Below are 27,253 nucleotides of genomic sequence, written 5' to 3'. Positions count from 1 at the left end.
TTACAATAGTTTCACAGCAACAGATCTTGAACCTACACCCTCCCCAGGAAAATAGGGAAAATACCACATGATTTAGTCGCACAACTACAAACATTGTTATTATGACAATAAAGTATTTAATCTTGAGTAAAGCAGCCTCCAATAGCACACAGGACAAAATCCATTCATACATTGTCTCTTGGCTTGAAATGAAATCAACTGTATTAGAATTGACATCTTACATTTTAAAGGCTGCTTTATATAAGGAATTTAAAAAAGGTGATGCTCCACCATTGATTATGGAAAACTATAGATTTCCATGTTTACATATTTTAAGACACCAAATACGCTTCATATACAAACCATCATTGAGGTTTATTTCCTCTGCACTTGTTAACATTGTATAATGAAAATGTGCCACTTTTCCAGTGCAATGTTTAGCTTGCACTAATGCAAATATATGTTGATGTGCATGAGCTTCAATAAAAAACATGGACAAATGCAAATGTATTCATGGACTAAACAAATGGTTACTTGGAAATATTCTAAATTCAAAAGGCTATTCTTATTTTGTTCTTTATCCGTTTTGTAATGTGAATTGAGTAACATGAAGGCCAACTCCCATTCTTTTGTTCTGTATTGGGGGCGAGTTAGTTATTTTTTTAACTTTGTATGTTATAAGTTTATTTTGCATTTTCTGCAATTGTTCTATTTTATTGAGCCTTATGTGCACTGCACCTTTTGTCTTAATTCACAATTCTTTGCTAGAAGTGAGTCTCACAGAAGGCTCGAAGAGACTAAGCTTTCACAATAAATCCTAGACAATAGTTTTCATTTAAAGTATAATTCAACCAAATCGTTTGAACAGCCTTTACTCTAAATATTCAATAATGATGACACATGACTTACAATAGAATCTGGTTATAATAATAAACATTTATTGTGTGGTATATATTAATATAATAAATATAATTAATTAACATTAATTTTTTTTTTTTATGTTAATACATTTGTGCTTCTTTCCTTTCTTTGTAATACTACATATTTTCATTCATTATCATCCACCTTTATCGGCTGCATGCCTTTTTAGGAGAACAAGAGCGCCACCGTGTGTGCATTCTTGAATGTTACACCCAAGGCCACCTCTGACACTGCTGTTTTGACTCTCGTCATGTAAACTGTGATCATAACAGCCTGTATCTGTTAGAGTCTGAATATTAACATGTATATCCTATAGTGATGAATATTGATGTCAGTGGAATATCAGCAGCCTGGTGTCGGCCAGTGGCTCATTGAGACACAATAACCACGATCTGACGGTTCAGTCACTGTGGAACTTGAATATATTTCTCTACAGACAGTGTTGAAGCTACACTAGTTTCCTACTTTAACAACGCGGATGTGTACGCGTCAATAAAACCCCTTCCCCAGAACAGTCTCGTCGCGTCTTCTCGCGATATTATAGCAGACCTGGAGCGATTGCGTAACAGTGAAGAATCCTTGGATCGTTAAAGCCTCTAAATGTGACTGTAGCTGCAGGCGCTGCTCAGTAGTTCAACCAGCGGCGACTTTATCACACACACGACACGGATCCGCCTCGCCTCCTGAGTCTGAGACTTTAACCAGACCCAGAGCTCTCAGTGAATTCAGGTAGGGCTCTTCTCTGTGCAACTTGTTTTATATATATACGCAGAGATAACTGTGTCCTCTAACAGCGCTGCTGGACATCGAGTTCGAGTCAACCACTTCGTGTAAAGGATTCGTAAACCTTTAATTATTAATATCGACTCACGGTATCTTGTTGCAACAAGATTTTCTTGTCAAGTTGTTGTCAACGGAAATCCAATGACCCTTCATTCCCAATAGTAAACTTTTATTATGTTGCTAATATTCATTTATATATTCTAAAGTTTATGTATATATTCTAAACGTAATGTATATATTTTATGTTCATATGTGTGCTGCTGTCTTTTCTTCATATAAGCCGTTGGATACCTACATTTCCCTCGGGATCAATTAAATTGATCTATATTTATCTATTGCCATAAGTTGTATATCATCCCCCACTATATTTAACAGTAGCCTTGCTATAGCATTTTAGAGTGATGATACAGTTTTATATAAGTTTGTTACATTAGTTTACATTAATTTATTGCTTAATTAAATAATCGATCACAGATATCCCCATTGTAATATCACTGTCAGCTGTTTGTGCTCAATGAATGCTGTATAGCAGTGACGCGACAGAATTATGTTATGTAAGGTTGCAACTGATTTCCAGTGAACTCTGGACAGTGGGTGGGGTTACACAGTTATATTCAAAGTTGATCTTTTCTCATGTATTTCATTTATCAGTTGATCTCTGACCATATTTAACCTTCACAGACGAAAACCTCCAGAGAGGATGTCCCTGTCCGGCTGGGTGTGTGTGGTAACAGGTGCCTCCAGAGGCATTGGCAGGGGCATAGCTCTCCAGCTGTCGGAGGCAGGAGCCACCGTGTACATCACGGGCCGACAGGAGAAGACTCTGAAACAAACTGCTGCAGAGGTGAAGGTTTTAGCTGGAACATCAGTTAACCTGTGTTGACTTGACAGTGGTGCCAATTTTGTGATCCAGAGGGTCAGCTCCTCCCTGTCTGGTGGATGACGACTTAAAAACCATTGTGTCTGGAATGTGTTATCTTTGCTGTGTTGTGTAGCAGTAGTAGTACTGTGTTGCTGTCACAATTACTTCGTCTTTGTGCGAAACACAGGTTAAGGAGAGGGGTGGGAACTGCGTGCCAGTTATCTGTGATTCTACAAACCATGAAGACATTGAAGAACTGTTCAACCAGATCACACGGGAACAGAATGGCAGGCTGGACATGCTGGTTAACAATGCCTACGCTGGAGTACAGGTAGGTAAATTGCACTGACATGAAGCACTACTTCTATTGTGTACTTTAAATAGTAAGGTTACATGCAAGTTACAGCTATGTAAATGAAAGGAAACCGTTGGTCAGAGGACCCAGCACAAACTCCCCGCTGTGTGATTCACCTTGACTCTAAACATGATGTGTTATTTCAGGCTATTTTCGAAAGTACAGGCCAGAAGTTCTGGGAAACTGACCCGCTGATTTGGGATTCCATCAACAACACAGGCCTCAGGTATGCTCACATACTTTGTCATGTTCCACAAGTAGACTGTGTCATTGTCAACAAACTACGGAGTCATTTCCTCATGTTTAGTTATAGTTTCCCGACATCAACTGATTCTAAACTTGTTTTTCTCGTTTTTAGTTTTGAATGCTTAGTTCAGTGGCAACTCCTTCTCTCAGTAGTAGCTTTGTCAGAATACATATTAAAACAAATAACTGCAAGTGTGTTGTGACTGTATCACAGAGCCAAAGGCCAAATCATTCTTCTATGTTGAATCAACACTGTGACGTGCGCCCTCCTCAGAATGTCACCTCAGGTCACCGTGACGCAGAGCACACAAAGAGTGTGATTGGTCCACTTGATAGCATGCAGCGTCCATGTCTCCCAGTGGCTGGACAAGCACACACCATCCTTCTGACTCAAACAGTTCAAAGGTCACACACCTAATTTCGTAAGAGGGCCCTCTCTTGTCCGTGCTGCAGTCATTTCAGTAAAACTACTCTTGCTCAATATTAATTGACTCCAACGTGACAGAAAACTGGAACTGGTGTCGATGAGCTTGAAACAAAAATTGAGTGGAATTAATAAATCATGTCCTCCTTCCTGCCGCTCGACTCAGGTGCCACCGCTCGCCTGAATGTTCCAGAAATGCTCCTGTTGTTGTGAACATGACTGACCTGGACAATCTCTTGCTGTGATCTTCATATGTGAAAGACACAAAATGTCTGGATCCATTTTTCCGGACATTTTCCAGAGTTCATGTCTGTAACCAGCTTCAGTTGTATTGAAACCCAGCTAGCGTTTTGGAGTTGTCATTGCAGAGCGACTTAGACACATCACACAAGAGTAAATGCTCACAACCGTGTCGGGCACTTGGACAGGCTCAGGGTCCATCCTTTGTCGAACCAGGTTTTTTGGTACAAAAACTTATTTCTTTTTTCTTTATCTGACAGGGGGCACTATTTCTTCTCAGTTCATGCATCTCGGTTGATGGTGGCTCAGGGTCGAGGTTTGATCATCACTATTTCATCAATGGGAGGGCTTCGGTATCTCTTCAATGTGCCTTATGGCGTTGGTAAAGCCGCGGTAAAATCTCTTCTTATCAAGATCAAAATCTATATAACATGATATAAGTATATCTAAACACTGTATTTGGACATGTTTTATACAAGTTTTGTTTTGTGATCTGTTTCCAGTGTGACAGGCTGGCAGCAGACATGGCTGTTGAGCTGAGGAGTAGGGGGGTGGCCTCTGTCAGCCTGTGGCCGGGGGCAGTACAGACAGAGCTGGTGAATCAGTTGATACTGGAGAAAGAGGCTACACAGACTTTAAATTCTCAGGTAAACTCTTCTCTAACAACCAATTCATATTTATGGTTGCTTCCTCAGTTTTATGTATTTTTTGCTACATATCTGGATTTTCTTTTCCTCAGTTAAAAAATACATTTGCCAATGGAGAGACCACAGAACTGAGTGGGAGGTGTATCGTCAACCTGGCCAAAGGTAGGTTTATACTGTTGGAGATGGTATTTACTTCACTGTCAGATAGTCAAATGTTAGTCACTCTATTTAACAAACTGTGCGCATGTATTTGATCTGCATTGGGATCAGTGTAATATGCTGTCATAAACTGTGTGTGTTTACTTTGATATGGTTTCTCTCTGCTTGAAAGATAAAAATCTGATGTCCCTGACTGGGAAGATTTTAATGACTTCTGACCTGGCAAGGCGCTATGGGATAAAAGATGTTGATGGTAAATTTGTAGTTGCTTTCTTGGTGTTTTAAGATTTGAAGATTTATTTTTAGGAATTACGACTATGTGTAAGCACTTAACTCTAACATTGTTCCTCTTTTTCTTCCAGGTCGGAGTGTAGTTGATTACACTTCCCTTAAATTCCTCCTGACCCAGGTCCCATATCTCTCCTGGCTCTCAAGTGTTACCCCCTCATTTCTACGCCTGCCACGCTTTGTGCTCACCCTGGCACATAGCCGGTTCTAAATAAGTCCTCTACCAGTGAAGTGCAAGTGTAGAGCTGATACTTTATACATCCATTCCTACTTGATTACTAAATGACTATGAGTCTATGAAGGAAAGATGAAGAATTCACTCGCATGTTTTCTGTATTCTAAGATCAGCACTTTTGTCAGCTGTGGGTGAAGCCACACAATGTGAACATGTGATTTGTTAATAATATTGAATGTATAGTATTTGTAGGCCCTTGGGAAAACGTATAACATCTGAAGCTTCACTCCACAGTAAAACCCTTACAGATGGTCCAGAGTGCAGCAGCGCATCTGGTCTTCCATCAGCCTAAAAGGGCACACGTCCCTCTACTGTTCACTGACCTCCACTGGCTACCCATGGCCGTCCAAATTAAATTCACGTCACTATTGCTTGCCAGCAGACCGACTTCTGGATCTGCACCCATCCACTTGAACTCAATCACACGGGCTTATGCTCCTTCTCGGGCCACAGCGGTCCTCCAAGACACGTCGTCTGGCATCGCCATCCCTGCTCAGAAGACACTCACAATCCAGACTGTTTTCATTAATGGTTCCCTGATGGCAAGAGCACTTCCTTTCCTGACACCTCTAACACCCTTACTGGCACGTAAACTGTGCCCTTTTTTAACTGATCTCCTTGCACTTTGCGTCATTGAACAGATTTTACACTTAGGGCTCAATTCAAGGTATCTTACAGTAAATACGGTTTAATACTGTCCCTCTGATGTAAGTGACATGTTTGCCAAATGTGTAAATACATATATAACACATTTAAAAAACATAGAACTGTGTATTTTTGCACCTGTTTTTACATGTACTACTTATATTGCCATATCTTGTCAATTCAGCACTGCTACAACTACTATAACAGTGTCTGACCTTCAAATAACAACTGGTTAAATAAACCAATATTAACTCACTTCTGTTTACAGTTGTCATTACAAGAAATACGTGTAAAAATGACATGTTCCTAAATAAAGAGAGTGAAATCCCTCAGCAGGAAGATAAATATTGACATCTAGTCTATATTATTTGATTATTTACCATTAACTGTGTGTTGTAAACACCTCTGACTGAGGTACAAAAGACTAAAACATATCTGCCTTGTTTTCAGTAACAGAACTGATGCTGATATGAATTCAGCAAGGACACACACTGTCACAAGAACACTTGATTGTGTACCTCTGTCTCATTTACAGTACAAACAAAAAACCTGTAAACTATTTCTTATTAATACTTTAGTATATCAGGCAGTTCAACTAAACCTCTAATTTTGATGACACTAAGGCAAGTACTTGCCATGGTTTAAGAAATATTGAGCCCCCCCCCCAGCAGAATGTAAAATTATTTAAATTAGAGAATTTGGATTCTTCATATGTAAATGGTTTTGCCTAAATGTTCAGTCAAGTGTTTTATTAATGTCAGCGTCATCTCCCATCATGACTAAAAGTAGTTTAAATGCCCTCTGCTTCATGCTATCAATATAATTATGATGTGGAAATAGCCTAATTGTTTTTGCTTAGAAGGCCTTCAAGTCGTCAAATATGTAAATATACTGATATAGAATATGATATTGTATACTTTATGCTTCATAGTAGCTGTGGCTGTGAGAAGAAGCTGTAAAGGTTTGATCCACGGAGCTCTGGGGGTCTGGATGAAGCCTGCAGACAGAGAAGAAACTCCTGTTATTCTCTGATTGCAGAGTTCTGATAATAACGAGTCGATGATTGTAATTGAAAACCACATCAGATGCTTGTGGCCCTGATATGAGAGGCGGGGGTCGCTGGTGGGTGGCTGGCGTGAACGTGTTTAGCCCACTTTACGGATTTATTATACAAGCGCCTCCTCCCTCCAATCCACGGTCTGCTCTCCCAGACTGGCACACCCACCAGCCCGCCGTCACTGTGGGAGAGTCGGTTGGGCCTTGTGGGCTTCCTGGTCCTCAGCTCCGCCTCGCCTCGATCTGGCCGGACAGGGGAAACACTTCTCAGTTCAAGAACAAAAGCAACAACGGGCAGAGCCGCGGAGGACCGAGTAACGGCGACTCCGGGGATCGGATCTGAACCTCAGCGGATTGAGAAATATACGAATCCGGCGACAAGGACCAGCCGAGGACTGAACTCGCACGAAAGGCGACAAACTTGGTCGCCTCGCATCTTTCTAACCCGCCCGTAATCCGTCGAGGTGCTTGACAAATAAGACAAGGGTCAAACCGACAGACGGTATTGTTTCCCCGGTTTCCCTCTCTAACTTCGGCCATAAAAAAGCGGAGTGGCCCGAGAGGAAACTCGAGGTTTCCTTTGTTTTCTTCTCGTCTCGACGGACCTCGTGGATAAAGGGTTGTTTTGTCATTTTCGGTAAGTTTATTTCCATGTTCCACTGAAGCGTGTCTGATGGCGAAGTGCGCCTGTGCAGTGGGAAGCGTTTTAGTTAGTACGCCATAAAGGGGGAGACACTGGACTGTTGTGGCCACTGGCACAGAGAGCAACTTTTACAGCTTTGGTCACACTCGGATATAAAGTGTGAACCCCCACACAGCGTATTAAAGTGAAACATTTACCTGGGGGAGCTACCACATGATCTCACCCCCTGGTTTTAGTGAGTCACGACTGACTCACAGTGATCTCAGAACTGTTAGCTGTGTTTGTGATGCACTTGAACATTTCTTGCGTGGCTCATGCGACCTTAATCGTCGGCCATGGTACAAACCTCCTGACTAAATACGCAATATTTCCTCTGCTACCACAAGTTAAGAAAAACAAACTCCAATATGTGGTACATAGTGGTTTGTAAAACTGAATTCAGTCCGTATTTACAATTAACTGACTCATATATTACCTCACGATTGTAATTGGACAAACATGTCAACAAAAATTGGTCAACAAAGTTAGTCTGAATCATAATTCCTTGTGTTTTGCCTTCTAACTGCTAAACTGACGATCTGTTGTCATATGATGAAGTGTTGGATAAACACCTGTTGCCTGAGAAAAAATGTTTTCATTTAGTTTCCAAACAACGCGTCTTAAGAAATATCTAATGCTAAATACTGATTAAGTTTGTAGATTGTCTCGACCTAGATTCGAGTATGACTAATGCAAATCATTTCCCCCTTCCACAGGTTTTTGTTGCCGTATCTGCCTTTGTGAAGAGGCTACACTTATCTTTTGGGGCCGAGTACTTGGAAGTGGAACAAAGCCCAACTGGGAAAGGGTGAGAAAGTAGACTGTGATGGATTTCTCGTAGATGCCCATTCCACACGCTCCCACCCTTTGTGACCAATTCCCCACTCCCACAAGACAAAAGTCAGTCACCACACTTTGGGGGAGGGGAACCCAGTCTGGACAGGGTATACGACTAGTTTCATTGGGAGTTCAGAATAGGAGTGCAAAGTAGGATGGGGGAGGGGAAACAGCTGTCAGATAATTGACTTTGAGAATGAATTAGAACAGAAAGTTCTAAAAACATCATAGTCTGTACTCTTGGTTCTAATCTTCAGAAGACTTTTTTTCTCCTTTCAGTTATCTGTGAGGTTAATACAGTTCAGACAAGCGAGAAAACATCAACAGCTAAATCAGTGTGTTTGTGTGTGTTGTTTTCGTAGGTGAGAGCCCGTTTTGATATCCCAGATGGCAACCTACAGTGAACATAATGGCAGAAATGGACTAATTGTGAGCATGAAGGAGTCTTTTGAAGGAAAAGTAACAAAGAAAGAATGTGAAGGAAAGTTTGAAGCTAAACGGGCTTCCAAGGATTTGTGCCACTCTGCCAGCTCAGCGGAAAGCAACACAAGTGGTGTGGCAAGTTTCACCACTAACCACAACTCTGTTGTGTGCCTGCCTCTGGTGTCGGAGGGACTAAAATTGGTATGGACACAGTCTGATCAGACCCGTGAACTTGACACAATCCCAGAGTTGGTCCAAGCCTTTAACTTATTTCCATATCCATCCTCCCATGAGGTTAACACACTGGCCCGGGTATGTGCCCTGCCACTGGACAAAGTCAAGGTGTGGTTTATGGTGCAGAGAATTAAATATGGTATCAGCTGGTCATCAGAGGAGATAGAAGAGACGCGGCGGAAGCTAGCAGTGCCTGAGCTTCATGATGATTCTACTGAAACAAACGAGGAAGCCAAAATAAAGAGCAAGAACAAGATAAGTGAGGAATTGGTAATTGAGGATAAGGATAGCGAAGAAGTGGAGGTTGCTCTCTCCAGCGCTACCCCCAAGAAGACAAAACCAAAGTGTGAGTCACCAGATTCATATAAACCAGCTAAACCCACCACCCCATGTTTCAGTTCCACCCTCCCCCCTCCTCAGGATTCATACTTCTATCGCTCACCAGCAGACCCGCCAGCAAGCACAGCAACTGACGTCTCCCTTGACCTTTCAGAGTCATCATCAAGACAGCACCGTCACGGCCGCTACAAAAAGTCCAAAGCTCAGCTCGCTGCTCTTCGAAAGAGCTTTCTGAGAGAGAACTGGCCTGCAGAGGCAGAGCTAAGACGTTTGCAGGAAGAAACTGGGCTGACCCGTAATGACATTCGTAAATGGTTCAGTGACAGCCGTTATCAGCTTAGAGTTGGCCGTGGAAGCCTGGCAGCAGCCCAGAGCTATTCTCAACACACTGCTGTGGGAGGTAAACATGATCAACAAACTCAACCTCTTCCACTTATTACTCAAAAGACTCCTCAGCCTAACAGCGTGAAGGTCAACGAGGCAACCCGTAACAGTGGAACAAGAAATGCACATTTCTTCCAGACCTTTTTGACAAACAGCCTGGAAGCATTTGGGGATAGAGGACCTGAGACAGAAGAGTGTGATGTTATGGAGGAGCTGTCTGGTGACGGGGACAGTGTCAAAGACGAGGGGCAAAGTGAAGAACAGCCCTTACAATTGACCAAGACCTGCAAGATTGAGACAGATATTCCACAGGAACCATCTGATGTATTAAAATCATCTCCCCACTCTTCCCCTTCTAGCAGCCCACCACCAACTAATAAACAACTTTCAAACAGTAGCAGCACATCAAAGAAGTCATCCCACCCAGCCAAAGCCAGTCCCTCACAAACACCCATGCACATCTCAGGGGCTTCTTCAACTACATCTTCGTCTCCTGCTCTCACTCCTGGTGGACGACCAAGAAAGACCAAGGAGCAATTGGATGTTTTAAAGCAGCACTTCTTGCGCTGCCAGTGGCCCAAGAGTGATGATTACACTGAACTTGTTAAGCTTACAGGTTTACCCCGAGCAGATGTAATTCAGTGGTTTGGTGACACACGGTATGCTGTTAAAAATGGCCAGCTGCGCTGGGTAAAGGGGGTCCGTGACCAGTTCTTGGCTGAACTTGCTGTCCAGCAGAGTGGCAGTGGTTTGACTAATGGAAGCAGCTCTGGGACATCTAATCGGGTTGGCGGTAGCCGCAAACGAAAATCTCAGGCAAATGTACCAAGTACAGGTACTCCTGATATCCAGCCATTGCTAGCATATTACCTTTCAACAGGCCCCCTACATGAAAAAGACCTTGACACACTATGCAAGAAATCAAGAATGAGCTACCAGCAAGTGCGAGATTGGTTTGCATCTCAGGATGCGGGGGAGACTGACCAGGAACAAAGTATTACTGATTGAGACACTGGAACCAGACATAAGAATCGGGCTGTGCGATATGACCAAAATCTCATGTCCCCATACGCATCTTTTCATATTCAGATAATATAACCCAGTAATGCAAATTTTAGATAAATGTAAAATAAATAGATTTTCTCCTCTTTGTACTTTGGCCCAACACTCGACCCGGGTGTTTTCGATTTGGCATTGTGTACCTTGGGTCAAGTTTTCGCACCAACTTTCAAAACCTGCTGCTTAAGCATATAAGTGTAGGCCATGTCTTTACAGATATAAGTTTTAACAGCAGTCCTAAGCTTCCATCTTTGCCATGTGGTGCATCATGGGTAAAAGCCTCTTGAGTCTGGGGTTTGTTTTAAGCACCCAACTGTACTTTTTCTCATCCGTAATTTCCTAGTGCTGTTGGACATTATTTTTGCGCAGGTGGTAAAAGAGGTTGTTGGTGTTGGAGTCTGTTTGTAAAGTTCTCTTTTCTGGTCTGTGTCAGACTTTTTATCCTTGTACAACTTTCATGCAACAGAAGTAGCACCTCTTTTAGGTATGAGCTCCTGGTTTTGTGGGTCTTTTCAGAATTGCTGTATTCTGTGCCACGTTCACATGTCCTGCCTGCATCCGTGCCATGTGAAAAAAAACAACATCCAAATAACAAAAAAAATACTGCTGTAAAGAGTGAATTACGGTGGAACGAAATAAACAATACTGGATAATGCAAAGAGACTTTTCTATTGTGACAGGTTATAAATCATCATATCACACAGCCCTACTTCAAAACATTTCTAAAAGTAGGTGGAGTGCTCCTCATGTCCTTTGCACCAACAAGCATAGTTATTACTTTGGTTTAAATTGCTTTAATTGGGGCAGTTTTGTAACATCCAGTCTTCCCAGTACAAGCCCTTGATGAGGTTTGTGTTTTTTATATATCCTGCATTTCCTGCTTATCCTAATATATTTGGACTGGAATTATAATTGCGCTGCCTGTGTTACTGTAAATAAGACAGTAAATTGTACACTGGTTTGCAATATTTTTTTAGCTTATCATTTTTGTTTAGATCTCACTACTTAAGATTTTTCTTAGTATGATATTGTAGCAGTATAATTTAAACTGGTTGTACTCTCGGTACCTGACTATAGCAGATAAGTAACTGCTCCAGAAATTGTCTGTGTTCATGAATTTGTTGACTGATCATTGTGTGTCATAATTCCTTCACAGCAGATAATTCCTTTTCTTTGAAAGCACACTGGACATGTACACTTTAAATCGATATCTTGCACTTTGGTTTCAGAGCCTGCTGCCATTATTTCCATTAAACTCAATTATTTCACAAAAGAATAATTCCTAACTTGAAAGTGTCATTTCTGATCCCTAAACAGGGAGAACTCTGATCATGTCTTAAAAATAACATTTCATCTAATTCTACTTAGGTCAACAGCATATTTTTGAAGAACATTCCTGATTCTCCCCTAGTCTGCTGTAATATTTGATTTACTAGTAGAATACTTTGCTTGTCATTTACATTTAGCAGTACTGAGAAAGAGGCAATTGCATTAATATCATACAGATAGAGTTGCCAACTTAATTATGATGTGCATTCACTGAGTCAGTCAGTATTTTTATATATCTTGTCTTAATAGGTCTAGGGCATGACTTTTAAAATAGACAAAGTAGATAACTCATGAGGGTCCACATACTTTGTAAGTAGCAAAAAGGCTTTAAATGCATATCTATTTCTGTCAACTCTGATTATGAATAACAGTACAAGCAAAATATATTTGGGGTATCAGTTCATGTATTTATTAGTTATTTCATACATTGCTGTGTGTTGCAAGAAGAAAAAACTCCCCACTCTTTAGTACTTCGGCTCACAAGTACGAGTCAGAGTTTAGTTCCATATAAAATGTCTCGACAGATGTTAGATGACCAGAATGTTGACAAAGCTGTGCATCATTGTATTGGTCGTGAAACGTTAACACAAGTGTTGTGGGGAAATGTCCATAACACTTAGTGTTTACCATGTATTTTGTACTGTTTAAAAAATCTCATTTGCACAATTGTGTCACTGGAAACCAGTAAAGGATTTGCCTTTATAATCATGTGTGTCAGCAATGTTTTTGTGTGTGTATTTGTGTGCTGTAGAGAATCCAATTGATTTATGACGGAGCAAAAATGTATGGGTGTATATTATGAGATGTGAGCAAAAAAAAGCGCTGAAATGATCTGCAGAGATGCCACTGAGAAAAATTGCTGCTTAAATTCACTGACAGAAAAAACAGATGAGAATGAATCAACGGACAAAATAAACATGGTTGTTTAATTCCTCAACAGAAGAGCCACCCATGTAAACATAATTATTAAATACATTCAACAGTGTCCAAGACATTGAATCACTTGTGCAGACAAGTTCTGGTCGAACACAAATCTCCGAACAAGACGTGAGAGTCCTGATGAACACAACAGCTAATGACTCCTAAACGGACACATGTTTGTCATAGTGACGTTTCATTAACGCCTGGGAGACTGTAATGAAAATCCATTCATAAACTGGAACTGGAAAACAGGAGTCTGGTGCAGAGTTCTGAGGAGGACAGAAAGTGACTCGTGACTCAGAAAATTCATGAGAAAAGTGTGCCACAAGTTCTTTGGAAAGTATTTCTTACCGTGTGGAAGTGCTGAAGGATGTAGGTGTTCCTATTTAAAATGGATAAGGGGGGGGATTTTGATTCAGGACAGAAGGCATTTAGTTGTGCATTCTATTATGCAAAGTGTATTTAGTTCAAACAAAGAGCTAAAGACACATAAGTGAGGGTATGACCACACTTACTGTGTACATGTTCATGAAGAGAACTGTTGCTGGAAATAGAAGTAGCTGATCCAGGAGTCTTACAAAAACAGAGAGAGGGACAGTTTTTAACTTGATTTTATATAAAAAAAGTTCTGCTCTAAAAGTCTGTATAATAGCTTTATATTCTATAATGTATTAAATAAATGCTCACAATGATCTCATCTATGAATGTATAATATAATAAGTGAATAATAACGAGTTCATTTCACTGACTTCATCAGAGGATGGAGTTCACTGTCTCTTTAGTTTCCTTTGATGTCAGACATCTTCATAACAACCAAGCAAACGTTATCCACTGAGGAAGACAGTGAGATGAGGTTGAAAGCTTTGATGAAAGCTACTAAGAGAACCTTGAGTGAGCTTTTGTCAAACTGTAACTATTATGTCCACAAGGGACTTCAAATGTTGCGTGGGAATTAAACATATACATTTACAAAATTGTTCTGTTGTCACTGTTTGAAAGCATGACATTTATTTACACCAATAAGAAATCACACAAGAGCCGATGTAAGTGGGAGGCTCACAGTGAGAGAGGAGAGACTGGGACCTCGGCCTCTGGTCCACCCCTGAGACTCTGCTGAGCCAAAGTGACTAAGAACCAGAAAACATGTTTGAGTTTAATAAGTCTCGTTCAATTCTCCTCTATAATGCAGAAATGTGATGAGCCAATAAAGAAAGAAATGCATACCTGTTGGCTCTTGACCGAGGTGTAACTAGTAAAAGAAAACTACATATGAAATTGACCAGTAGTAAAAACTGCTGAAACAATTTAAATTAAATCTTGGATTACCTGGGGAGGTGACAGCCACAGGGAGTGTCATCCTTTGAGTGCTGTATAAGAAGAGAATGAGTGAACTGTAATTTAAAATACTTCAACGCTATAATGCTTATTATCAAATATGACCATTCTGAAAGGTAAATTAGCCTTTACCCATCTGTATGAAATTGTCCTGGAGAAACCTGTGGCAAGCAGAAAGTATACAGTATAAATAAATCTGAGGTAACACCTTAACATTGACATTGTAAAGCTGCTTTCAGACATGCACTGAACTCCGGATAATCTCTGGACATTCTCTGGAGGTATGTTAGATAACAAATGTCGGAGTAAGAAGCTCGGGACTTTCTCTACAGCTCCTCCGACCAGCCCTCTAGAACAAAACTCAGCAGAATCTCCAAATTAGCCCACGTGAGAACACAGCAGGGTATCCTCCGCAGGATTCACAGTGAGCGAGTAGGCGTGTTGATAATGTTTCTAACATGGGAAAGATGCAAAACAAAACAATAAAAAATAAAGAATACAAATACATCAGGATGAAAAAAAGGAGCCATGCACTTAGAGGATACTGACGAAGATGTCAAGAGAGCTTTTGGTGATAAGGGCCAAGGCTGTAAAGTAAACACATGATCTCCGCAAACCCCAGAGAATGTCCGGACCCAATAGTGTTGCGAGATTTCATGTTCAAGTTCATTTCTGAAAACTGCCTAAGAAACATGAACTTTAATAAGTAGGATTATGGAACACTTACCCTCCTCTGAGAAAGTGGCTTCTTTAATTCGGCAGTTTCTCTTTTCAGCTCAGAAAGCTGCTTTTTCAAGGCAGCGTTCTCTCTTTTCAGCTCGGTCAGTTGCCTTGAGACAACAGACGTGGGATGGAAAGCGTTGTAATCTGAGTTTTATTTACACAGCAACAGAGGAACAGTAAGATATTTTGAAGTCACCTGTAGCCCTGCTCAGTGACCTCCTTCAGGCGCCTCTCCAATTCAACAGACTTGTGCTTGAAGTGCGTCGTGACTCTTTCCATCTGTGTCCACTGGAAATGAACAATCTGAGGAAGAAGAGGTCACTATCAACTCTTCTTTCATTTCTAAGGAATTACTGTAAATTGAATATAGCTAGTGGGTTATACTGTAAGATTCCCAAATGATCTTCAACATTTTGATGCGATATTGACATTTAAAGTGTAGCAATTCAAAAGTGGCACAGAGGAGACACACCTGTGATATGTGCTGCAGTCGTGACTGGATCAGCTTCGTTGGGTCCTTGAAAAACACCTTTTCCTGTGGCTTCATCTGAAATAGAAAGGTGTGCAGAGATACAGCGATGTGTCGGCTGTGTGGAATAAGATAATCCTCTGCTGGCAGCATTAGACAGTGACCTGCAGTGAATGTGTCAATCTCACCAACCTCATCAGTGATGGGCAGATAACTGCAGCTGGCCCCGCACACACTGCACTGCTCTGAGAGAAAAGAGGAACAAGAGATGATGTTAGATAATTATATATCATAAAATGTGGAAGAGCAGATGGAATATAACTGACTTACTAGATTTGATGCATGCCTCACAGGAGATGTGGCCACAGCTGGACACAGCAAACGACGACCCTTTCCTTGTGAAGCACTGGTTACAGTGGAACCAGTCCATTTTAAGCCCTGTGTGTTCAAAGGTCACAACACGCAAATGTCATTTTATTATATTAAAGATTTCACTATATGATGATACATGTGTGGACAAACCTGATTACATACTGTACTATTGTGTACTTATGGTCTAGGGTAACTTCCTGGTTTGTGATAATGCTATTGAAAAACCACATTTAAGATTATGGTCTGCTTCCAATTCCATGGGAACAGTTTAAGATAAGAAAAGAAAAAATAAGCCTTTATTAGCCCCACAAAAGTGAAGTTTTCCATATTTCAGCAGCAATGTGGATGAGAGTAGGTAACATCAGTAATAAAGTAATACATAAACATGCCATTAAAGTATAAGGACATATAAAATAGAGAATATATACAATGTAAACAGGATGGCACATAGAAGATATTAATATAGCACTTATTGAGTTATTGACTTATTGAAATTGCACAAATGTGTTGCTAGTTGAAATGAAATTAAACCCGAGTGAGTTTGTGCTGAAGACCCGTTCATACCATGAATTCCCCTCTACCCAAAGCCAGGTTCATAAGAAAATGTTTTTTCCCAGTTTAGTGTTTCAAGAGCTTGACTGGCCTGCACAGAGCACTGACCCTGTACAACACATTTTAGATTAACTAGGGCCCAGAACACGGCCTTGATCGAGCCTCATCAGCCAGGATCCGGACCCGACTTCACAAACGCTGCTGCGGGCGGATGAGTGGTGAGTGATAAATCTCCTGCCAGGTTCTAAACTCTTGTGCAAGCCTTGATCAGAAACCTTGAAGCTGTTGTATCAGCATACAAACCGTCTCCTATCACGAGACTTTCACTTGTCGTGGAAGGATCAGGTCAGATTCAGACTTCCACAGCGACGTCTCAGTTCCTTCAAAGGTCAGATCGAGCTTTAGCAGTGAGAGTGAACCTCATGTACATCACCACGGACCCTGGAAGCAGCTCCGCTCCATGTAAGGCTGTCATCAGATACTCAGACTGTGTTTCCTGCTATAATGTCAAACCAATGAATGATATATTCATCATATATAGACATAATGGTAGAGTGTGTGTGGAGTCTAGTTAAGTTATACTATGAGTTTATCACTGGAGAACACCCCCCCCCCCCCCCAGCAGTGAGACGTGATGACGTAGTCCATGACGCTACAGAAACTATTAGCCGCTAACTGTTAGCTAGCTAGCTAATTAGCTAAAGCTGCGTCAAAGTGGGGTCAGTGTCTGGATACTGACACACTGAAGGTAACGAGAGACGCTACACTTCAACATGGTGGCTGCTAAATGTCCGTTTCTCCTTCTTGTTACTTTACCTGCGACCTGCTCACAAAATATATTCAGCTGGTTCAGCTCTGCTCCCCTTTCTGCTCTGACCACAGACTGACGGGCAGAGGGCCGTCTGTGGGGGTTTGAACAAGTTACCGACAATACTCCACTAGATACACACGTTTAAAGAATGTGACTATTTAAAAACCCTACTATACCAAAGACAAGTCCACTATTAGAGACTATTCATAAGACTTATTTTAAAAAAGCCTACTAGTACTATATAAATAAACATACAAGATAAGCCTATACTATTGAAAATATAACACCACTTTTGAAAAGACAAGCCTACCATTTAAATACTGTAATATAAATGTACAATTGAAGAACTGAAAGCCTACCACTAAGATAACCAGTTAAGCCATCAAAATATAAGCTGCTGTTAAACAAATTAGGCTTTCAAAATTATGCTCACCATTACAGAAAGCCAATTTTTTTATTTATAAATTGATAAGTTTATTTTATTAATTTCAGCACTGGGAACTCATGAAACTCATTTCAACCCAGATCAATGTTCCTGGTTTTCACTTTAAAAAGATACTTTGATAGTTTATCCCTGAACATTTGATTGCATGCTCGCCATTTGTTTACTGCTCACAAATAAATTTAAAAAAAAAAAAAAAAAAAAAAAACTGTTTTAGGACACATGCTGCACAACAAGTCATGACCTGCACTTCAGGAGTTAAAGCTCCATTTCTTTGCCTCATCCACATTGTCAAAATATACTTTACATTAGTGGATGGATCAATCAAACTGGCAATTGAATGAGTTACACTGAGAGCCGGTGACATTTCACAGAGTGCATGTGTAGAAACTAATGAAGGCAGTATACAATTGTCCACTAGATTTAGTCCAGCCAATAAATTTATTGACTTTGTGGAAACAGAATAACCTTTGACTCTGTACTATTTGTTAGCCTTGGAAGAAATTACATTAAAAAAAGTGTAATATTTGATGACGATGTTTGTCAAGATTTACTGCAAATTGTGTAAAGGATACCAAATAGCTCACTAACAAGAACCAGTCCACCATGTAAACCACAGCCCTGGAATTAAGGTTAATTATTTGTTGAATGAAATGTCAATAAGGGTTTTAGAAAACTGAGGTCCTGGAACAATCTGTGCAACACAAGTAGTAAGTCAGTGCTTTTTAGGAAGTCAAAGTAGAGTGTATTTTGCCATTTGTCTGACACCATTATGGTGTTCCAACTCAAGTTTCCACACAGTTTCAAGAATTGTTGAGAAACTCTTAATAAATCTGTACCATTACACCCTGTAATGACAGCTTCAGTTTTACCCAGTGACAAACTTAACAGACATCAATACCCTTGGTTTGAGTGATAAATGATTTGAGCCTTGTTCAAGTTGAGTGGATAAATCTTTAATGGCAACAAATCTGAAATGCAAAGAGGCAACCAGGCAACAAGCTTTTCAAAGCTTGAAACAATAAAAACCAAGTCAGATTGTTGGAGCCAGTCCTTCAGATGGATTCATTTCTGGAGAAGGGAACAACAACAAAAAGTCTATGAATGCAGTCGTTGAGCACAAATACAGAATTTTGTATAGTAAAATAAAGTAGTGTCTCACAATGATGCCTCAGGGGTTCTCAGTGATGGTGAAAGGCCCGAGGACAGCTTTCTTTACCAGCCCACGCTTCCCTGTAACACAAACACCTTTGGACCATCAGTAAAATGAGACCAGTTTAAGCCAAACACTGCACAGATGGTTTACATACCAGAGGCTGTACTCCTCATCCTCCTGGACTTGCAGGTTGAGTCGCAGCAGTCACATAGGTTGCTATATGCAGGGTCATCCACAAGCTCCCAGCTGAACGGGGGAAAGTGTCTGGGATTAGTTACAATTTGACTTAAAGCCATCTAGTTTTAGGACTAGTTATACAAGTTTTACCCATGATTTTTTATGTAGTTGCAGGCCTTCTTTGTGTTGTCAAGCCCAACAGGATCCCAAGCCACAAGTTGGCAGTGCAGATACACCTGTTGAGTGCAGAGGAATGCATAAAGTGTATGTTCCAGTATTTACAGATTAAGCTAATATGTGAACGACCATGCACAGATATAGAATGAAGGTTTACCTCTTTTCCAATGGCAAACCTAAAGGCTTGAAGGGAAAGGTGGATCTCAGATGACCTTTGCCTTGGCTCGAATTTTGAACGGGAAGTCTTGCTGTCCACAAGACATCTGTATGGTTTAAAAAATATATATATATAAAAAATACATTGCTTCCAGTGTGTGAGCAGAAGAAGTCAGTAGGTCTGTGTTCATATTCAATACAACAAGTATTACCCCTTATTTGTGATTATTGGGTATAAATCACTTCCAGGATTCAGCTCTGGTGTGGCGGCTGCAACACATTCATCAAGAAGCAGCAGCAAGGGCTGATGGGAGTGTAGCTCCACGCTCGCCATGATGGGTATGAAGGAGCCCAGAGGAAAACTGGTGGATTCAGCAGGGCCTGAGAAATCGTCTAAAAGCATAAGGTAGAGGTGAGACAGAGTTAAAATGCTGCCGTTTCAAGTTGAGGTGATGAACTCACACCTACCATTCATTAGACCAATATGAAAAACCATCTCTCCTTCACCATATGTATTAAACACAGGTTCGTAGATGGGGGGATACCAGTCTTTAGGCCTGCACAAAATACACATTTATTGCATGAATCAGTTGAACGAAAGTAAAAAAAGTGATCAAATAGAGTCTTGATATTTAACACCCTGTGTGGAAGTTGCATGAATACACACCTCTCATATGAGCACACAACTGGGTGAGTGAAGGGGAGTATGTGGGAGTCCGGAGAGGAGATGTACATCAGGTCATTGCTGTAGATTAGATGATCCCCAGACACCTATGAGGAAGACATGTTACTTAAACTGCCAAAAGCATTTACTTAAAAAGCCCAGATTGAAATTTTCTACCCACCAGTCTCCTGAAGTTACAGTCATTGAAGCCCACATTGAAAACGGCCTCCCAGCCAGATAAGCTGGTGGGAATACAGTTACCGAGACGCAAGAGCGAGGGGTCGACCGGGTTTCTGCCCTCTCCCCACACCAGCATCACATAATCAGGCCTGCAGTCCAGCTTCATGTCTGTCGGGGAGACAAGAGAACAAATACAATCAGGTTTGTACACAAACAGCAAAGAAAGCTTCAATTATTTGTGATGCTATGTTACCTGCAGTAACCGGCATGGCAGCTACCAGGACGGCGAGCAGCACCCCTTGCCAAAATGAAGCCATCATGACTGAACACAGAGGATGGGTACTGTGGAAGCTTTTATTGGTTGTACTGGGAGACGCTCATCTAGTTTAACTTCTCTCACCTGGTGTGTGTTCACTACCTCAGGTGCAACCGCCTCACTCTCATTACAACAAGTCCCATTCATCGTGTTGTAGCTATTTACTTTCTATTAGGAACCAGAGAGCCTGACAGAACATTCTACAGCTACAGTAGATATAAGAATATAAACTGTATGACAATGCCCGTCATTTGTTGGAATTATCATCAATTAATTAATCAAATTTTATTTGTATAGCCCATATTCACAGTTTGTCTCATAGGACTTAACAAGGTGTGACATCCTCTGTCTTTAATTCTCAACAAGAGATAGGAAAAACTACCAAGAAAACACCTATTAAGAGGAGAAAAAACATAGAAACCTCAGAGAGTCACATGTGAGGGATCCCTCTCCCAGGACGGACAGACAGTAGAGGCTGCATGTAACTGAGAATATCAACAAAATTACAACATTGATTTGAAGAAAAAAATATTTGCATAATGGAAGTGTATTAATGTTTGAAGTATTTATACATGAGAAAATGTCTTAAAAACATGAAGGGAGCAGCAGTGACAATTGGAGTAATTGTCAGTAATGGTAGAATATGGGAGTAGGCACATTGTATATCAAGCAGTCTTGCTGTGATCAGTCCATGATCAGCTGCCACCACGATCATGATCCACCATCACAATTCATCACCACCATCCATGATCAGGATCCAGGATCATTATAGAAAAGTGTTAACCTACTCACACTTATCACCTTTCCTAACCACTATGCCTTGACCCCGATGGAAAACCTCATTCATTCAAGAAAGTTATTTTTTAAAGCACTTCATTAATGACGAAGATACCGACAGACTTTCAGTTGAAGTTTTTGTTAAACTGAATGACACGTCCTTAGAACAGATATTGTCAGTTTATACAGAGGAAACATTTAACCATCAGTAACAGGAGAAAATAATTGATTTTATTGGAATTAAAAACAAAACAAACAGGACTGAAATGTTAAAATAATATGAGTAATATACATGGAGAAAACAAGTGGAGAATTATTTCATTGCATTGCACAATGTGGGGTTGATGATACTTTATATTGATATATATTTGTACTAAAATCTTGTTCCGATGATGATACTGTGAACTATAAGTTTAACGTGCTTGCTGTTTAGCATGACCCATGTGACAGAGAAGAAATCAAGAGGTCAGATGTTCATGTGGGGATTCATATCAGTTCTGGATCATGTCGTGAGAATAAAACAGCTGTTATTTTCCCAAAATATATTAACGTGGCTCTGCCCAGGTGCGACTACAAGGTTGGTTCCCTTTGGTGTGGGTTGGTACTTTCTCCTTTCCTTTCCAAAAGGAAAGGTCGGTGTTTCCTCTGCTTAAGGAGATAAGATTCAAATTCAAACAGCTCTTATTATGGCAGCTGCTGAAATAATTCCAGGTCATTTCATCCAGTCGGGAAACTTCCTAAGCAAAATTTACTATTCTTCTGCACCTTCAGGCTCCCTACAAATTATAATTCTGACATGTTGAATTTTAAATTTAAAGTGCTTTTACGGAAGTTGCCTATTGCCTTTAGCTCTGTCTCCATTTACCCATGGTACTCGACTGCTGTTTTAATTCCTGTCTGAAACCTGATGAGTGTGAGCTGTGACAGTGCAGATGATAATCAGTCATACAAGGACTCATATCCTGTCCCAGAGCTAGTGAAAAAACAGATCAATTGCTCAACTTAAGTCTATATTGTGCATCATTCATCTTGAAATGGTGTGAACACTGTCAGCTTATCTTAAGTTTACAAGCTGTGACTTCTAACAGCACCATATTAACAACTTGTAATAGTGCAGCATGATACAAGGTTACATCTTAGGCAGACATGTGCAGCTATATGTCTTTATGGCTGGCATTTTATTTCAGCCAATTTCCCTGGAATTGTGTAACGACATTATGCATAACCTCTCATTAACCATCTCAGAACGTAAATCCACATCCTAAAGTGATCATTAAAACTCAAATTATAATCTGTTTAAAGTGTAAAGTGATGAAAAGCAGCAGTTTCCAGTGCATTGTACTGGTCTGGGCATCAGACCCCATGTATTAGCCAGAGATATTTGTAATTTTAGGTCAGGTTGCTTTTAAGGAACTGACCAGGACAACAGATGAAAATTATCTTATATAACTCAGTACAATTACAGCATTCTGTCCATTGATCAATGAGCCCTGTCAATATAAGAAATAAAAGTAGAATTTGCTGGTTTTGAATGGATAATGATGTGGCTGAAAAGATTGAATAAACAGCAGAATCAGGAGCTTAAACCAGTTTTATTGGACATCAGATGATGATCTATAAGATTTTGGAAAGTACTTCTGTAATTATTAGCAATTCTGAAAACATAAGTCAGGCCCATGTAAAGCTGATGACCTCATGCATGTCAGGAAGGAGGTCATCTGGTCTTGGCCTCCATTTTGTGCATAACCAGAGTCTTAGTTAATACTCATGTCCAGTGTTCATCAGTTTCAGGATCAAGACATGTGGGACACAGTTGGTTTTAATCCTTTACACCAAAGTCTTCCGACGATGGGTTTTGCTCCACGATGATCAGGGGTCCCAACACAGAATTGTGACTCTGGCTGTGTGATTCTGCAAAAAGAGAAAGAAAAAAAAAGGATGGCGGGTGGAATTAATGACTTCATGCAAGAAAGTTCTGTCTAAAAATAACTGAGCTGACATAAGACTATACCCCATTTACCTCCTCTTTTGGAACGGGACTTGCAGGTTGAATCGCAGCAGCTACAGAGGGAGCTCTGAAGCGGGTCATCGAGCAGCTCCCAGCTGAGGAAGGAGTAATCAGAGTGGGGTTTTCAAAATATAGGTGTTGATACAAGACAGAGACTAGAACCACCACTAGCCAAGGGTTAGGGTGCAGTGACTTAGTAGTTAAAGCACACAACTCCTCGTATTGCTTTTACATTTCTTTTGGTGTACACTTTAATAAAGGACAGTGGACAAAATAAGCTCATTTGTTCAGCTTTAGAGGCACCATTAGTTATTTTAAAGATTGGACAGGGAAGCTCCATAATAACCACAAACATAAGTGATAATTGATTTGATCATTACCTTTCACTGTCTTTTACATAATGACAGGTCTTCTTGGTCTCATTCAGATCTGCAGGGTCCCATACAACCAGTTTACAGTGGATGTACACCTGGGGAACACACAAGGAGTCGATAAGTTCTCGTTTATCAAACAAATATTCCCGACATAAGCTCCCAATTTACCCTCTCACCTCCTCTCCAAGACCAAACTTGAAGGACTGCAGGTAGAGGAGGAGAGCAGACGAGTGGTATCGAGGGAGGAACACAGAGTTTCCCCTCACGCTCCCCAAGAGACACCTGAGGAAATTTTAAATCTCAGATTAAAAACATAACTCATGTGATCACTGTGAACTCTAACTCGTATCTGCGTCCTACCCCTTGTTGGCAATGATTGGGTAAACCTGGCTGCCAGGGTGCAACTCTGGTGTAGTGGCTGCCACACACTCCTCCATTAGCAGCAGCAGAGGTTGATGGGACTTCTGCTCCACTGCTGCCCATATTGGCATGAAAGAGCCCAGAGGGATGACATTTGTCTTGGCTACACCTGTTAATTGCTCTGTTGGGTAAGGTAAAAAAAAACAAAAAATGCTCAAAATGCAGCTTTGAATGTGCTCGTGTTGTGTTTGGCAGTGTGAGAAGTCACCATTGAGGAGCGACATGTGGACGACCAGCTCGCCTTGACCTTCAGAAACACCTGATCCAGGCTGCAGGAATGTGGGAACCCACGACTTAGGTCTGAAACATAAGAGTAAAATTCCTCAGACAGTTCAGCATTAAAATGGATTTTAACCACCACCCCTTTTAAAGAAAACTACCTTTTATAAACACATTCGATGGGATATATCAAAGACGGAGTATATTTCTTCGCCTGTGGCCTGTAAGTCAGTTCATTTTTATAAATGAGGCGTTTTCCTTTCATCTGCAGAGAAAGAAAACTGGTTATATAAATTACAAAGAAGTGGCTATAAGTTTTGTTTTGTTAAAAGATCACATTTACTTTACCAGTTTCTTAAACTTGCAGTCAGCCAACTTATAGTTGAAGTGAACGTCCCCCTCCCCAGTGGGCAGAACATTGAGCTTAGAAGGCATGCAGCTCCCCAGGAAGAAACGAATGGCGTTCGGCACCAGCTCTGCACCGATCCTCCATGTGATTTTTACAGAGTCCTTTTCACAGACTACTTTGACATCTGCAAACAAATCCTTAAACTGTCAGTTCCCATCAATTAAACACTTGTACATACGGTTGGTAAATTTACGTCTGAAAAATACCTGCATTAGCGGCAGTGGCAAAAGCGGCAGTGGCAAAAGCAGCCACGATTATCACACCTAGGTACAGATGAGTCACCATGACTGAATGATCAGACGTAAAGTGGAACCAACACTGTTATATTGACTTCCTGTCTCATCAGCTGAATGCGCAACATCTGTGTAGTATCAGGACAACGCCTCCACTCATGCTGGACTGTCTGTGCATTGCGGAAATGTATTATATACTCTGACATTTATTTTGACAAGTCTCAAATGCACTTGTAAACAACATTTGTATTAAGTACATTTCCATTAAGTGCATCAAGTGCAGTTTGGATCTATTTGTACGTAAATGCTATTTTATATGTTTTAGAAGAAATTGTTGTACTTTTCACTCCACATTCAAAACAAAGTTCGATATTTAACTATTTAACAAAACATGATGCACCAGTCTGACTGCAACCTTAACATGCTGCTTGATAACTTATAATGAATGCATCGCTGCAAAAATCCGCTAAAGTCAGTCATTATTTGAACTCTCTGAAAGGGGCTGGTCTGATTGGAGCTGTTTTCTTATTCATCCAGTGACTTGGTAAGACAGAGATTTGAAATTGATACCAATCGTGTTTTTTTAAGTTTTGTATTAAACTGAATCTACTCACAGCTTATTTTTCCACTGCATGTATTATACTTTAAAAAAAATATATAATTTAATAATTTCTTTTATTAAATGGTATTTTGTTTTTGTTGTTTTTTTAGAATCTGAGCGGAACGTTTTTTCCTTGTTCCGCCGTGACGTCCGGAGCGTTCAGCGTGATACACAGGAAGTAAACTCGAGCCAGCCAGACAAGCGGGTTGTAATTCGCTAGTTCACGAAGTATTGTGATCGCGAAACTGTTCATATAATTTGGAATTGAAGTATATAACTTAATCAACATGCTGATCAAAGTAAAGGTGAGATAACGGGTTTATTTAATGTTGTACTTTTCGCACTGCTTTTGTTGAGTCGCTCGCTAACATCACTCACCGGTTCGCTAATTTACCTCAGGCCAGTTCTCCTCGTATTCCAGCTGCATCTTGTAAAATGTCAGCGAGTTTTATTTTCCAATGGTTTTTAGCTCTTACTTGCCGTCGTGTGTGTCGTTTGATATCTTGCTAATTTAAAAGTAAACCTCAGCAGGTCAGTTTATTCATGGGCCGGTGTTACAATCAAATCCCTTAACATTGTGTAAAGCTACAAGACAAAGCCTAACGGGCAGTTCTCCTGCCGACTGATGTTAGCACTGTAGGAAATACATCCATGAAGTGTTTGATCGACTGGAATAGAAACCTTCGAGTCGTTTGGGACAATGGACACCGCTCTAATCCCCATTTGGCTCACTTGAACGAGTGGATTGTTGTCTTTTGGACTCTTGTGTTGATGTGATCGTGTTGTTGTGTTTCAGACTCTCACTGGAAAAGAAATAGAGATCGACATTGAGCCCACAGACAAGGTGACATCATGGAATGCATTGTCTCCATAAGATAAACAGAAATCGGAATAATCTTAACCCGCACAGGTTTGCATCATGTGTAAATATCCTGTGTTTGTTTACGTCAAGGTGGAGAGAATTAAAGAAAGGGTAGAGGAGAAGGAAGGGATCCCCCCGCAGCAACAGAGACTTATCTACAGTGGAAAACAGATGTGAGCTCCTCCACTGTTTAATACATGGATCTTCCTTCGTAATGGATATCATCTTCTTTTTCATCCTCATATCTTCTCCTCTAAACAATCTCTTCCTCTCCCTTGTGTCATTTTGCCCTCAGGAACGATGAGAAGACGGCGGCAGACTACAAGATCCAGGGCGGCTCAGTGCTCCATCTCGTGCTGGCGCTAAGAGGAGGGTCGGCGGTCCACAGTCCCGGCTGCATACACCCATCCTCCTCGTCATGAGCCGCTGTTGTCACGGGGCCAGCCGAGGGCCAACAGTCGAGGTGTCCGTCTTAAACTGTGCTACGGCACAGAGATTTGAAATCCCACGTTCCCTGGCCGACGCAAACAAATAATCAAAAGAAGAAGAAGAAAAAACAACAACAAAAGACGTTCTAATCTCACTGAAAATGTTTTTTGTCAACCCACATTGGCTTTCTGAGTTTGACCCATTGATGCAGGCACCCATGCAGTACAAGAGACAGTGTGAGAACCCTGTGGTCTTTTTGCTTGTGAATAAATGTTGAAGTTAATTTAAGCTTTGTCATCGAATACACACACACACACACACACACACATTGACAAAGACACAG

The 27,253-nt window shown here is 40.8% G+C and overlaps 5 protein-coding genes across 6 annotated transcripts; 3 read left to right on the top strand and 2 right to left on the bottom strand.

Annotated features, from left to right (window-relative positions):
• Positions 1-1,456: 1,456 nt before the first annotated feature.
• Positions 1,457-6,135, top strand: dhrs1 (dehydrogenase/reductase (SDR family) member 1). The gene is made up of 10 exons (XM_034614861.1): positions 1,457-1,629; positions 2,365-2,527; positions 2,733-2,876; positions 3,047-3,126; positions 4,071-4,203; positions 4,314-4,457; positions 4,550-4,619; positions 4,789-4,869; positions 4,979-5,154; positions 5,298-6,135. The coding sequence occupies exons 2-9, from the start codon at positions 2,384-2,386 to the stop codon at positions 5,113-5,115; spliced, it is 933 nt and encodes a 310-aa protein (XP_034470752.1). The 5' UTR covers positions 1,457-1,629; positions 2,365-2,383; the 3' UTR covers positions 5,116-5,154; positions 5,298-6,135.
• Positions 6,136-6,802: 667 nt separating this feature from the next.
• Positions 6,803-17,425, bottom strand: LOC117778941 (RING finger protein 212B-like). Of its 2 annotated transcripts, none has more exons than XM_034614869.1 (13): positions 17,316-17,425; positions 15,906-16,013; positions 15,768-15,820; positions 15,579-15,653; positions 15,303-15,409; positions 15,111-15,213; positions 14,516-14,544; positions 14,375-14,415; positions 14,273-14,297; positions 14,109-14,175; positions 13,564-13,621; positions 13,400-13,430; positions 6,803-7,083 (listed from the first exon to the last, which is right to left on the bottom strand). In XM_034614869.1, exons 2-13 carry the CDS (start codon positions 16,003-16,005, stop codon positions 7,020-7,022), a joined length of 753 nt encoding a protein of 250 aa, XP_034470760.1. In that variant the 5' UTR covers positions 16,006-16,013; positions 17,316-17,425; the 3' UTR covers positions 6,803-7,019. The 2 variants fall into 2 exon arrangements, with proteins under 2 accessions (XP_034470760.1, XP_034470759.1); XM_034614868.1 differs by lacking the exon at positions 6,803-7,083 and adding an exon at positions 12,977-13,317.
• homeza (homeobox and leucine zipper encoding a) lies at positions 6,979-12,077 on the top strand. The gene is made up of 3 exons (XM_034614818.1): positions 6,979-7,477; positions 8,239-8,330; positions 8,722-12,077. The coding sequence occupies exon 3, from the start codon at positions 8,747-8,749 to the stop codon at positions 10,745-10,747; it is 2,001 nt and encodes a 666-aa protein (XP_034470709.1). The 5' UTR covers positions 6,979-7,477; positions 8,239-8,330; positions 8,722-8,746; the 3' UTR covers positions 10,748-12,077.
• A 5,491-nt stretch (positions 17,426-22,916) lies between the features above and the next one.
• zp3f.2 (zona pellucida glycoprotein 3f, tandem duplicate 2) lies at positions 22,917-25,186 on the bottom strand. The gene is made up of 9 exons (XM_034614859.1): positions 24,992-25,186; positions 24,725-24,909; positions 24,538-24,641; positions 24,366-24,457; positions 24,098-24,278; positions 23,914-24,019; positions 23,744-23,832; positions 23,367-23,458; positions 22,917-23,266 (listed from the first exon to the last, which is right to left on the bottom strand). The coding sequence occupies exons 1-9, from the start codon at positions 25,068-25,070 to the stop codon at positions 23,175-23,177; spliced, it is 1,020 nt and encodes a 339-aa protein (XP_034470750.1). The 5' UTR covers positions 25,071-25,186; the 3' UTR covers positions 22,917-23,174.
• Positions 25,187-25,767: 581 nt separating this feature from the next.
• nedd8l (NEDD8 ubiquitin like modifier, like) lies at positions 25,768-27,193 on the top strand. The gene is made up of 4 exons (XM_034614874.1): positions 25,768-25,924; positions 26,416-26,463; positions 26,572-26,654; positions 26,777-27,193. The coding sequence occupies exons 1-4, from the start codon at positions 25,907-25,909 to the stop codon at positions 26,901-26,903; spliced, it is 276 nt and encodes a 91-aa protein (XP_034470765.1). The 5' UTR covers positions 25,768-25,906; the 3' UTR covers positions 26,904-27,193.
• Positions 27,194-27,253: the final 60 nt, after the last annotated feature.

The sequence above is a fragment of the Hippoglossus hippoglossus genome, chromosome 17 (genome assembly GCF_009819705.1).
Source record: "Hippoglossus hippoglossus isolate fHipHip1 chromosome 17, fHipHip1.pri, whole genome shotgun sequence".
Classification (NCBI taxonomy): Eukaryota; Metazoa; Chordata; class Actinopteri; order Pleuronectiformes; family Pleuronectidae; genus Hippoglossus; species Hippoglossus hippoglossus.
Note: the sequence above shows the minus strand (reverse complement) of the source record. Positions and strands in the feature narration are given on the sequence as shown.